Here is a 14703-nt window from a genome sequence, read left to right as displayed (position 1 = left end):
GTCACTACTTGTTATCCATTGACTTGTGCTAAGCCATCCGAAGCAGTTCAATGGCCTAACTAAGTACTTCAATTAAATATACTATTGAGAATTGCTTCTCATAGGCTAAATTTGCTACCTATTGTAGCAAGGAAGAGGAGCTAAATGTTAAAGACAACAAATTTATAGCACTAAAATGAAGATGATCCATCGCATTTACTGGCTCCTTTTCTAAGAAAGAAACAGGATTTGGGAATTTACTCATTCAAGTTTGAAACGTCAAATTAATCCGTAACGCTTACCATTCAAAAAGCAGAAAATTGCTATAAGTTCACTACTGCAGCTTATACATGTGGCAAAATCCTCATAACACACTGGTCCAGAAGAAAAAATTGCAATCTGCCATATTTTCAGTTAAGTTATAGTGGTAACATTTTAGCTACATGTCAATTTGTTACTGAAAAAAGAACTTTCTGATTATACAAAAAGAAAGCAATTGCCTTCAATTTACGGGTGTAGATAGTCACACGCCGCCCCCTTCTTGCAACGCCCACTCTCATAAAATTTACAAATTCGCTGACCTTTGGGAGGAGGCCTAGAGTATCCTCCACCACCATATGGCTGCTGTCTGTTCCAAGATGGCCTACCCCTACCAAATCCCGACTCTCCTCCTTGAAGAGCCCAGTCTCTTGGACCACCAGACCTTTCCCCTGCATACCTACGCTGGCTATCCCAGACTGGATTACCAGTGAAAGGCGCCCCTCGATTCATATGTGAATTTCCCCATGCAGCTCCCATGTTGCTTCCAAAACCAACATTTGCATATCCCTGAACTGGTCCACCCCAACTTAGGTTTCCAGGTGCTGCTCCACGCCCATTGGTCATACCTTCAAACACTGTACTCCTACCCATTGCAGCAAATGCAGTAGTTTGACTCGTGGTACAGGGTGCAGGTATACCGGTGGTACAGGGTGCAGGTATACCACTGGTATATGGTGCAGGGATACCGGACCCAACATCCCCCTGGGAAAACAAAACATCAGCCGACTTGGTTTCTCCCTCACTACTCGTAGATGAATTTCCGCCAGACCTCCTTAATGGATCAAAAGCATCAGCTCGAGATGCACCAACTGTTTCATCCGTCACAGTAGATTGACAAGGTAGTTGTAGATCTCCGGTGGAGCTCAAGTCATCACTTCTTACAGGATCATGTGTATGACTCAGCTCCTCAATCGGGCTAAAGCACTCAGTTTTGCAACCAGGTATCATCTCCTCACCGCACCTCATAGCAGAAGTAGGAGAACCCATACCATTTTGATTTTGAGATTCCATGGCATCAACTTCAGCCAAAAGGTCTGACACTGATTCCTCAGCCAAAGTGCTGAACTCTATAGGTTCATCAAAGAAGTTTGACATTGGATGAGATGGGGAAGTATGATTAAGTTGGTTGGCATTTGAAGCAGGTCTCAAAACATGATCACCCACTGCTTCAGCTGGTTTCAGTGAGGAAACGGAGACAAGACCAGAATCCCATTCTTCAGTAGATGGTTTTGCAGTAAGCAGGTCGGCAATTGAAGGTGGTGTGGCAACATGATCACCCACAGTGTCAACCGGTTTCAGTGAGGAAACAGAGACAAGACTAGAATCCAATTCTTCAGTAGACGGTTTTGCAGCTGGTGAACTTCTACCCCATTCATCAGCTATTTCATGAAGTTGGGGCCCACCAACCACTGGACTAGAAGCACTGCTCCACCTTTGGCCTGATTCCTGAAGAGGAAGACTTAATGGACCAGATTCTTTATTTTCACCTGCATGCCCACCTCGAGATTCACTGTCAGGAAGATTTGATGGACCAGATTCTTTATTTTCAGCTGCATGCACACCTTGAGCTTCACTGTTTGAAATAGGGGTAGGACTTGGCAAATCATGAATATCTGAACCACAAACAGGAATAACTGAACTCAACAAAAGCAGCTTCTCAGCAGCCTGAGCTTCAAGGTCACCATAGCTCGTCTCTGGAGTAGGACTAGGTAGGTCCGGGAGATTCACTTCTCCTTTCTGTTCAAATAAATCACTTGATTTGGTAGCAGAAGCAAAACTAGATCCAGAATCCAGGTTAATTGAACATTTATTGCTTGTAAAAGATTTCTGGTTCTGACCAGAAGATGGATCTAAATTCTGACTGTTAGATTGTGCATGGCACAATGTGCTTTTATGAGAATTCTGAGTTCCATGTCCTTTTCCCTGACGTGGAAGAGCTAAAATCACCTCCCGCTGACTAGATGAAGGGGAGCTCGACAGTTGGGGTTTGTCAGAACAAGAACTATTTCCCTTCAATGACTCTACACATCGTGGAAAAGAAGGGGACAATCCATTCATCCTCGTAAACTCTGTGTTACCGTTTGAACAGTAATTTGCATTGTGGAGGTGCCCAGGTGCCTCTCTCTTTTCACATTCTCCCCCTGAGCCAGTAGCACTCTCAGACCACCTAACACTAGTTCTACTATCCGAGCTAGTTGGTTCCCGTGACTGGATTGATGTCTTATCATGTACTTGAGATTCTTTATGGAAAAGCCCCTTTAGTGCATTAGTTAAAAGTACTGAGTCTTCATGCTCATGATTTGTCCATATCCTCATATCAGGAGGAAAAAGCCCTGATGTATTCCATTTCCTCAACTGCATCACGGAAAATGGTCCTTGTATTCGTTTAGCAGGGTCTCGGTAATGCCACAATTTGTCAGTTTCACTACTGATAACGGATGATGCATTCGCCGTAGAGAGACTAGCAATTGAAGTTTCAGATCCAGACCTATCAACAGCCTGTTCAACAGTTAGTTGATTTCCTTGCTTGTCCAAGATATTAGTTCCACAAGCATCTCTTTTCCCACTCATCCTACATTGAGCCATGATAGAGCCCTCTTCTTTAACTGGATAAACACAAGAAAATCTTTAGTTAGCTGACGCTAAACAACCTTTTGAAGGACATCATAGTACAGTCTTCATCTTACCTCGACTCCCTGAAGATATAAGTTTCCTTCTACTAAATCTAGTGCCTCTTGGTGCCGGATGTTCAACTGCATTATGTTCCATCAGCAATAAGCAATCATTTTATTTCTTCCTCACCCCCAACCCTTAAAAAAATGAAAGAGGATTTAGCAACACCCGTAGAGTTACTAAAAACAAAATGATATAAACCTTTTCTCTTGTCATTGTGTTCTCCATCATCTCCTTCAGATTCATAATCTGGGTTCATCTTTGGATCAGCATGCACTTGTGGAATCTCCAGTAGCCTCCTCAGGCGCTCCTCAGGCGTCTTGAGAAGCTCTAACTTCTCTACACATTCTCTGAGCGTGGAAGAGTCAAGGAAGCCCTCATGCTCAAGGTCAATGTTCTTCAATTAATGAATACAGAAAATGACACAATTCATAAATATCAAATGGTGCCTCAGCTTTTTCAGTTGAGGCATGAAATCTGAATTTGGCATGTAAAGAACTATTAAATATATTGCCTCAACAAAGGATATTCTTTCTTGTGCCCTTTCTCACTTGCTCTATCACGAAGATTATTGAGGCGCAATATTTCCGCTTCCAGGGACTGTATTTTAAAATAAATAAACACAAACACATCAAAACACCATACAAAAAATCTCTAATGCAAAAATGTAACAGTTCCATGAAAGTAGCTATAACATTTTGTGATGTCCTGAGAAAGAACAGTATTACTTATGGAGAGCACACTACAATGCATGATCAATTACCATCTCACCGCAATTAATCTCTCCTTTTTTCCTTTTCTTCTTTTGGGGTGGGGGGGAGGGGTAAGAGAGTGTACTTAATGAAAAGTTAATCTTCCAACTAAGTTAGATATCATGAGTAACATGCCTTTCTGCAAGTTTTCTTATTTTCATGAGGCGAAAATAACAAAAATAGCAACTGGTACCCTCAACTTTAGACTACCATGTCCACTTTATGAAGAAATAATGAGCTACCCATTCCACAAGGAGTAACGCGTTGTGGTCTTTTGCAGAAGAGGTGGTACCACTTTATGTATACCAGCAGATAATGTGCTCACCAGTTCCAAGAAAGAGATTATCAAAAATATTGAGTTAGTTCTCCATTTTTTCATTTATTCCCGCAGAAGAAGCCCCACAGGCACCTCCCATGAATTTGTAAAAATGTCCATTATGCGATATTAATGAAATGGAAGAAAATAGGACAGGACACACAAATACAGAATAACTGTTGAAAGATGAGTTAGGTGACGCAAGTTTTAAGGAACCAACAGTAAATTGCTTCGAATGATATACATGCAAGGTTACAATTAGAAGAACTGAACACTAAGCAATTGACATACATCATTGAGCTTTACTTCCCGGAGTTCCATAGCTTTCTTCTGTATCTCACCCTACAATTAAATCTCATTAAGTTAGAAATCTTAATTTACTATAGCAAAATTTACAATACTCAGGTTTGAACACTTACTACAGTAAGCCTTTTCACAAGCCCGCATTTTATACTCTGACGTAATCTTCTGCATTCATCCTGAAACGACAAATTTAAGCAATCACTTGAAGCCCACAAAATCATGCTGAAACGGCTAGAAACCAAAACCCTTGAAAAGAACATCTTCGATGTAGAAGGGCTGCCGAAACTAGAAGTGGGAACATTGTAATGGTAGAAGAGCAAGTTGGTAAAAAATTTAACACATATAATTGTAAACATGCATGCAATAATGTGAAATAAGCTTTTCCAATAATGCACCTGAATTTCATAGTCAGCAGCTAACAAGTAAATTTAGCTTGCCACTCACTGCGAAGTTACAGATGACAAAAAGAAACGAGACAAGATAAAACAAAACAAATACAAACAGATTTCCCTCATATAGGCCACTACAGCAAAAAGTTCAAGGTTAAATGAGCAATATCTACACCTTCCAGAGCCAAAATAAACAAGGTGCTAATTCGCTCATGGGCAATGTTTGGCCATGCCACTCTCCTCATAGATGCGTGCAATAATTTATTACAAATCAAAAGATTCTCATGACCCCATACTAATTGACTAGATTCAATATAGAGCAAGAAAGTGAAAGACCTTTCCCAGGTTGTAGAACAGCACAAGATAGGAGAAGACAGCATAAAATGTTGCATGTGATACCAAAAACCACCAAAACGGTACCATACTATGGCCTCTGTCAGTGCCAGACAGACTGCTTCCAAAGGGAAGAAGGGATAACAAGTGGCTGATTTTGATACTCCATCAATACAACCATCTCGAACCTAGCCATCACCCCCTCGATGCAACTATATTTTTTTTACACACAATACGTATGTCAGTACCAGACAGACAGCTTGCAATGGGTAAGAAAGTAAGTGATAACAACAGGCTGATTCATCTTCGTACCAAACCACCAATACAACCACCACCAACCCAGCCCTCATGCCCTCAATGCAACTAATAAACCCACTTAATTTTTACAATCCAAGTTTACTACTTTTTGGATCACTTTTAACTACTTTATTAATGCAAGCTACACTTGAAAAATCTTACTCCATATTTACAATTATACCCCTAATACATAGAACCAGAAGTCAGATAAAAATTGCTCAACCCTACTGACAATTTCCAAAACATCCCTAACTTCCCCAGTATTATGAGCTCATCTAGAATCGTGTATCATATTCATGCTAAATGGACTAAAATTACAGTGACATGTAAAGTTTGCTCGTGTCTATGTGAACTAAATGATTCTTCAGCCTCAGCTTAGGTGGTATATATTTCCTCTATATAATTCCAATACAGCAGCGGTTTGTGCTGCATTACTTAAAAGTAATATTATGGCAAATGTGAAATGAACAGCCTAAGAAAAAAGTCAGAAAAGACTGATATACCACACATAATAATAAAGATGAATATCACCTTATCTGCCGCAATATCCACTGGTGAGCAAGATTTCTTTAACAAGTGTGAGAGTAAGAGGAAGCAATTTTCAAAATGGATGGAGAAGTAAAACGTGTTTTGTCTTAATTACCTCACAGAAATCTTGATTTGAAATAGTATCAATAGATATGGTTTCTTTCTTGTCTAAGTTCAATACTTCAAGTTGTACATCAACCGTCTTATCTCTGATCTTATATGGTTCAGATGCCTTGCATGTACCTGCATTAAAAAAGTACTATAAGCCCCACAAACAAGAACGACATTATATTGCATCACTGTGTCAACAAAAGCTTTATGATCAATTTTTACCTACAACATGGACAAGCCTGTAAATTTCCTGTTTCTGATCATTACCAGGTATTCTTATGCGGACAACTGAGCCAGTAACTCTGCCATGGAACTTCTCCACATCTTCAGTGAGATTTTCCATCAAATCACGCCGCAAATATAAGAAATTTATATTGTGAGCATCAATTGCAGCAAATTCATCAAGATTAATCTGGGTCATTTTGACTTCACCATTTTTACGACTTTTACGTTTTTTCGATGAAGAGATGCCATTGCTATCATCAGGTTCTACATGGCTAGCCACTATTCCAACAATTCCAGCTGGTATAAAAGCACTCTTATCTGAGTCCTCCTTTATCAGAAAGTGAAACTCGAGAAGCTTCAGCATTTCTATGTGGCCAACACATGGCTTACCAAAAAGGCTTTTGAGCCTTGAATCACAAATTATCTGACTCTTCCGCTGAGGATCTCGAAGATTATTTTTCTTAATATAGTCGAGCAAAAGTGTCTGGACATCATACTGAGATATAGCAGAAGTTTCACCATCCTTCATATGTGCAACAAAATCCAAAAGCTCCTTTGACGCCCACTCCATGCATCCATTCACTGATGTCTGCATAGCAGTGCTTCCCTGTTTTGTCCTCAAACAATGTTCATTCTGGAGATCTAGCTCTACAGCAGGCTTTGTTAGTTCTGACTGAGGAGAAGAACTGAAAATGCTCGGGTTATTAGACTCTGCAGTTGTTCGGCTTTCAGTGGTTGGAGGATCCTTATTAGATAGCTCTAACAGCTCTAACGGTTTCTTGAGCTCTAAATGGACAAATGACTTGCCCGCAATACCTTTGCCATTATTTGCAACATAATGACCATAAGGCAGTAGTGGACGCTTACCATGTACTGCACTTGATTCTTTCCATGGATTTTTAGCTTGAAGAAGTTCATCAAGTGTTAATGATAGATTTTCCTTTAGGATTACCCAATATACCTTGAAGAGATACTCCCAGCTAGTTTTGTCATCAAAATCTACCTGAACCTGTTAGGTTTTAGGTAAATCAAAACTTAACCCAAGATTACTTTATGGAGATAAAAGAAAAGAGAAGTACAAAATGATAAAATTAAACATGGCAGTCTTTTATCTGGAAATCCGTGATAATATCACTGCTTGGAGAACCAATTGGTTTATTCGCAGTTAGACTGATAAGGAAACATATTTTGTGAGATCTTACAGTACATTACAGTATTACACATACCATTTCCTTATCTGCTTGGTCTTTGTTCTCAATCAGCATGATAGTTTTCATGCACGTCGAGCAAAAGCCTTTGTTTCCTCTAACACACAAGTAATCAGCATTTTTTGTGCATGCCTTGCACAATGAATAGGTACAAGTATAGCACAGGTAGTGGGAAGCTTTTTGACACACACTACAAATATGCCAACCTAAAAAGGGAAAAAAAAGTAATATCAGTGTGCTGTATCATTCTGAGGCCAATGATGTAGATGATATGCTTCATATAGAAAATAGAACCAGATCTTTTGTAGTTCAAGAGAAAAGTACTAAGTGCAAAATAAAAGCAAACCTATTATGCATTAACAGTCTCCGGTACCAATCATGGAAGTGGATTCTAGTCTTTTTTTTAATCAAGTAAACGTACATAGCATCATTCATAAACATGGCCAACGGCCTGACCAAATACAAGTAATATACCAAAAGGTAAAGAATCTACACCAAGAAAAGATTCTCCACAAACCCCACCCAATCTTCTGGAAGGGGATTCTACTTTAACATTGATGATTACTTCAATAAGTTCTAGTTGATTTTTCAGTTCTTTTTGTTGTTCCAACCTTCTGTGAACATAGATTCCCTGGATATCACCAAGATCCTCAAATGTCCTTGAATATATCAACTATGATATACTGAGATACATTTTAAGATAATACTTACATTCCTTGAAGCATCATTCAAGCAGTACATAAATCAATACCAAAACCTGGTTTTAGCAACAAGGTTTTCTAAGCAACATAAATAAGGTTCTTTCAAGAAGCTCCCAGCTTAGCCACATTACCATACAATCTTTTGTGATGTTGTATGACTACCCCAAAGGAAACAGATTTTTCGGATGCTCTTGATGAAATATGTGCAATGTAGGGAAAAGGGAAAAATAGAGAGAGGGAAAGAGAGAAGTTATTAACAATCATATGAACTTGTTTACTAGTAATATAAGGGAATTCCCACACATGGTGTGAAAGATTGTCTGCAGATACCCTAGAGAGTTTGTGGAAGTATCTATCATTTCGGACAAGTTAGAAATATGCAACCCGTTCAAACTTGGAAAAAAGACTTTGAAGAAGACAACAGCATACATAAGTGATGACAAAAAAGGAAAAAGATACAAACATGTACTCTATACAAACTCAGAGAAAGACTAATGAATACGACAAAGAGATACACGAGTCAAGACGATAAAAGGCAATAAATACATTATATATGATATACAAACTTGTAAAAAGACTAGAGTCCATACGAATTTGGGAAAGACTGAAAATGACAAAAAGATGCACAAGTCAAGACAACAGAAGGCAAAAGATACAATAGGGTACTCCATTAAAGTTAAGAAATAGACTATGAAAACAACAAAAAGATACATGAGACGACACAATAAAAGACAAAAGATCCACGAAGTATTGGCAGCCCGTGCTGGGATTTTCATTTTCCAAATTTTCAAAATCACTATATTATGAGATCACACTTTGAATTTTAAAAGGTTTAATAACGGCTGGTAAGAATCCATGTCTAGGACTTCATATTATCTCGAGAAAGGATTGTGAAAAAGAAAAGCATCCAGAGATGTTTTTGTTCTTCAAGCCAATACCTAGATTTGTTATTCAGGCAAGATATTAATGAGCAAGAGAAAAAACAACATAACAATGACTCACATGCTTTTTCATGGTTTTCACTTGAGAACACTCACCTCACTGATTCTTCCCCTCATTCCTTTTATCTTGGAAATTGAAATGATAATGCAAAGCATTCTGTAAAGTAATATACATGACCATCCGAATTCCGATCATGCATCTCCTACATTCAAGACTCATCCGAGAAGTATGAGTTAAGGCTGTCATTGCATTTATAGAAGATGCTTCTACAATGTAACAACATGAATTATGCCATGCAAGCCTTTCAGCCTTAATGTGTCATGCTCAATAATCTACTACTCTTTTTTTATAGATAAAATTAAAGTAAATTTACAAATAGAGAACCTATGCAAAAACTACTATCCTTATTTCTCTCTACTTAAATAGAATGTCATTTAGTTCTCTCTTAGCTCTTGCCAAAATAATTTCGGCACTTAAATTATCCCATTATGAGAATAAACTAATAATAAAAAATAAAAATAAAAACTCTAGCAGTAAAGAACTACACGAACTGAACAGATTCTTCATGTGCATAACGCAGTAAGAGAAAACATACCACAGTTCCATTTAGCCTTGGAGCGAAAAAATGCCTCATCCCGCTTAATACAAGCTGGATGATATGCCTTTGGACACCCCCTATCCATTAAAAGAAACAACTTGTAACACAATTACGCTTATCAAACAAAGAGTACGATTATTTCTGAAGCACTGGTACTTTTTTTTCAACATTTATAGCTCAAAGTGAAGTAATGTCACATGGGGAAAAGCATTAGAACACTTAAAATTGGAAAGTAGAGTATGAAAACTGATAAAAACGAGCCTCACTCACTTGCGATCGCAAAGAACAAGAGAACCACCATCAAAACATATGAAGCAAACATCTTCATCCTCTACTCGCGGTTTCTTTGGCACCGGAGGTTTCATCATCAGGTTACGAGGTGGCCTCCCTCGCTTCCGGTTATCGATCACGTTTGCAGCTGAATACCTAACATCTACAGCTACCGTAGCCGGAGCACCTCCATCTCCGGCGACCGAAGACGAAACTCCGACCAACTGAGAACCATCCATATAATGTACGGAACTACACTGTTCCGACCTCTGTAACTCCATAGATGTTGCTGTACCTTCATCTAGCCTTTGACTATGTGCTTGCTGTACACATGGTGCGTACATCCCTGAGCTAGACTTCACACCACCATCCATGGAGAATTTGAGCCCGTATCAAAACCCTAGACTACTGAATCGGGTTGATCATGGACTTAAACGACGTCGTTTGAAGAAACAGGGAAAAATCTGAGACGAAAATGAGAAAGATTAGGAAGAGAGAAAGAGGGCACGTTTGGTTAGAAGCCAAGTGTGCCTGTAAAATTGAAAAAATGTTTTGTGTAGTATTAACCTTTCGGCGAAACAAAAAAGGACTTGTCAATTAACACACATGGTAAAGCGTCAAACGCGGCTCATGTGGGATTGTTTTTATACTGCTACGACTAAACTTGTTTGGAGTCTTTTTTAAATGACTGGATTCACAGTTTTTCTCCACTCTCTAAATAACACGTGACTTGCTTTCCAACTCTTTTTTTTTTTTCTGCCTTTTAAACAATTGCCTTTTTTTAATACTAGTGCGAGTAGTCATATTAGAGTTATGGTCAATTAATTAATAAAAAGATTTTATTAAATATTGTGAAGATTTCATTGAAGTCATTCTTAAATTCTTTTCCTATAATGTCATTCAAATATTCTAAATAAATTCATTAAAAGCACTTTTGAATTCTTCTTTCCTAAATGATTATTTAAGTATTAAATTTGAAGAAAAAAAATCCCACAAAGTCATCTAGATTAAAAGGATTTCATTAGAGTTACTTCTGAATGTTTCTTCCTTAAATAATTATTTAAGAATTGTGAAGATTTTACTAAAGTCAATCTTAAATTTTTTTTCCTATAATGTAATTCAACTATAATTTTATATCCTAAAAAGAAAAAAAGTCACTTTTTTCAATTATTTTATTACTTGGCATATCGTCTCAAATTAATTTTTTACTTTTTATGTCATGTAAGATAAAATTTAAATTAACTTTGGATACAAAAATGTTGAATTTAGCCGTTTGAATTTAAGTATTTGTCAACTCAAATCCTCAAACGTTTTGAAATAAAATCTTATTGTTCTAACAATAATGATTTTCAGTATGGTTGCTAATAAAACTAACTATAGAAAATAAAAATTCTTGTTAATTTTGTGTACGGAAGACTCTTATATCCCTACAAATTAAGTAATTCATCTATTAAATGCTCTTATAAAAATGAATTACTAATGAAGTTATGTTTTTTAAAATAAATAATTAGTTGACATAGTCTTAAAACCTCATCATGATATATATGATATATATAAATGCAAGTTGCCTTTTGATTTTTATAGTACTTCAAAATGTGGTTCTATTTCATACCAGGTTAAAGTTACTAGCAAATCATTAGTATTTATTTTTTCATTAGCATTTTTCGTTGATATACTAAAAACAAAATTAGATGGCTACATTTTATTTTATTTTGTATATCTTAAATTTAGACTAGGTCTTGTCCTACAGGAAAAAAAAATGACATTACATGGCATGAATCTAGTGAGGGCCGAGGGGAGAAATTTTCGCATGACATGAATGATTTTACGGAAAGAAAAAATCAAAAATAACTTTAGTGACATTTTCTCAATAATTTTCTATATAATTAAAAAAGAAAAAATTATTTTAATATTTGAATGACCATATTAAAAATTAACTCATCAATTATAATATATGTTGATTTTGGTTGGCTTAGCTGGCACAAGGACTGGTTAATGCCTATAGTATACTATACCCCATCATCTTAAAAGGGCCTTTTCACTAACAACATTTTTCATCACTTTTTATATTCCTTGTGTTTGTACAATGACAACATAATTTTATTGTGAAAAAAGATTAACTTTTACACAAGACAGCTGCACGCATCTATTTTACCTTTGATTTCTGGTATCTAACAACATGCACTTGTTGTATATTTTTCTTTTTTTATACTTTTTACTATATAAGCAATTAGAGAGAGGATAAATTTTAGGAATAACAAACGTAAAAAATATATTAACGCTTTATATTTATAGTTTTGTGATTTGTGCTCCATAGCCAAATTATGTTTGCTATGGAGCATTTAATTTGTATAAATCCCGGCGATTTGTATAAAAATTGCGGCGATTTGTATGAAAAATGTGTTTATATATGTATATGTATATGTTTTCTGTGTTAGGCTAGAGTGGCGAGCGAGAGATGGCAGAGAGTGGAGAGAGATGATTTGTATAGGTATATTGGTTATATAATTGTACATATATAACTATTATGTTATGTATCAATGATTGTGTTTGTATATTTGCATAAAATTTGAATTCGTATACAATTGAATTGAGTTAAAACATTTGTATTTGTATATCAAATCTCCCTCTCGCTTTCTACAAATACAAATTATACATTGTATTTTGTATAATTGGTGTTTGTATAAAGTGAGGGAGAGACAAATACAAAAGAGAACTAGCATGAGAAGATTTGTATTTGTATAATTATAAGTGTATAGATAGAGAGATACATATTTATATTTGTACATACAGTCTCTCTCGCTTTATACAAACACAAACACAAATTATACAGTTGTGTTTGTATAAAGTGAAAGAGGCGAGCGAGAGAGAGTTGAAAAAGAGGAGAGTGACGAGTGAGATTCCAGAGAGAAGGGAGAAAGGTGAATGACAAAATATTTGTTGCCAATTGCATTTAAATTAAACTACAGTTATAACATTTATTTTGAATTAATAGTTTGGTAATGCATCATTACTATGTTAAATTGTAAGTTTTTGTAATTGTATTTGTTACATGGGACCCCTCGTTATGTTTGTAATTTGAGCAGTCACAATCAGATATAATGGCATATCATAAATTACGTAGTTGCAAAGTTGGATAAAAATTAAGTGGAGATGGCCTCGCATGGGAAAGCATTTACTAAAGCTACTTGCAAAGTGGTAATTTAATAAATGATGAAGAGGGGAATGTAGAAATAATTAAAATATTATGTTTGTTTTATTTCATGTGAAAGTATTATAATTTAAGGAGTTATTTTTGTTAATTTAAACTAGTGGAATAGCCATATTTTGAGTTTAAATTAAATTAAATGACACTTTCATATTCCACAATTTAAGTCTATGCTACATATAGAATATTTTCCTTAAAGCAATTTTGTTGTTGATTTTTTTTTTAATGATAATTGATCTTTTATGTTGTTAATGTAACTCAAATTGTGATTTTTGGACCATTGCTATGGAAACAAGGATATGGGTTTTCCTCTTCTTTTAAAAAAATTTCTTAGTCTCTCCGTCCAACAATAGTTATTCACTATTGATTTGACACATACTTTAATTTAAGAAACAATAAACAATAGAGGTAACATTATCATATTACCATTTAAATATATTAACTTTAATAATTTGAAAAATGTATTAGAAATTTAATAGTGTTTAATTAATAGCAAGGTAAAATAAATACAAAAAAATAAATTATCTTTTGATTTTCTGAACTGGACAAATATTGTTGGACATCTATTTTAGTATAGTGAACATCTAAACTAAACAAATATTGTTGGATATCAATTTTAATATAGTGAACAAGTAAAGATGGACGGACTCACGGAAGAGTATTTAATGTGGATGAGTGTGATTATATTAATTGTTACAGAAGAATAAAGGTGTGAACTAAATGAGATTTTGGTGGGAAAAATGTATTAGAGCTTTATTATGGCGAACAGTTAGTAGATTATTTTTGTAAAAAAAATAAAATCGAACAAGTAGTGGATTAATTAATGATGATGTGTCCACTTAGGACAGTTGCTGTGTTTGGCCACCATTAATTAACTAATTTTCCAAATTAATTGCAGACCAATCCAAGACGTCAAGTAAACATTTTTGCTCCGGATTTAAGAAACGTCTAAGTTAGCATTACACGTGGCGGTGAAGAATCGTTTGTAATATTTTTTTCCTTTTTTTACTCTTTTTGCCTAATCTTGGAAATATTTCATTTTCATTTGCCAAAAGAAAAGGGGGGGAAAATAAACAGATTTGTGTCTGTTTTTTGTCCTTACGTTGTGTTTCTTTTTGTTTTTGTTTGTTGAGTGTTTTTTTATTTTATCATATATACGGAAAATGACGAATTTATTAGTTTTGCATGCATTGCATTTCATTTCGCCTTATATGTATTCTATATGGGTGTTTAAATACTATTTTCATTTTGAAAGTTAAATAATATGAATTTTAATTAATATTTAAGATGTTTTTTTTATTATATTGATAGAAGAAAAAATATAATTTATATTTTTTTAATATAATTTTAAATATTTAAATTTTAATTTAGCGAATATTTTAAACCGAACTTTGTTGGATCAAGCAATATACAGGTAATTATATAACTAAGAAGAAGCGGAGGAAGTATTTCATAACAATCATTAATTGATTAAGCCTAATTCCTTTTTGGCCAAACCAAGTGTACATTCTATTTTAGTAAAGTAATTTAAAAATAAGAAGCTATGAAG

At 35.4% G+C, this 14703-nt stretch overlaps 2 protein-coding genes across 3 annotated transcripts in view; one reads left to right on the top strand and one right to left on the bottom strand.

Annotated features, from left to right (window-relative positions):
* LOC125822134 (PHAF1 protein At3g51130) overlaps positions 1–14703 on the top strand; it is a 128654-nt gene that overhangs the window by 100838 nt on the left and 13113 nt on the right. The gene's annotated exons all lie outside the window — the stretch shown is intronic.
* LOC125822126 (zinc finger CCCH domain-containing protein 44-like) lies at positions 406–10403 on the bottom strand. Its single transcript, XM_049501497.1, has 11 exons — positions 9947–10403; positions 9674–9753; positions 7454–7641; positions 6225–7236; positions 6007–6134; positions 4461–4520; positions 4333–4383; positions 3503–3573; positions 3175–3329; positions 2988–3053; positions 406–2906 (listed from the first exon to the last, which is right to left on the bottom strand). The coding sequence occupies exons 1-11, from the start codon at positions 10318–10320 to the stop codon at positions 487–489; spliced, it is 4605 nt and encodes a 1534-aa protein (XP_049357454.1). The 5' UTR covers positions 10321–10403; the 3' UTR covers positions 406–486.

This window comes from Solanum verrucosum, unplaced genomic scaffold (assembly GCF_900185275.1).
Source record: "Solanum verrucosum unplaced genomic scaffold, falcon-dt-bn FXZP01000103.1, whole genome shotgun sequence".
NCBI classification, from domain to species: Eukaryota; Viridiplantae; Streptophyta; class Magnoliopsida; order Solanales; family Solanaceae; genus Solanum; species Solanum verrucosum.
This window is presented reverse-complemented; position numbering and strand designations above follow the sequence as displayed.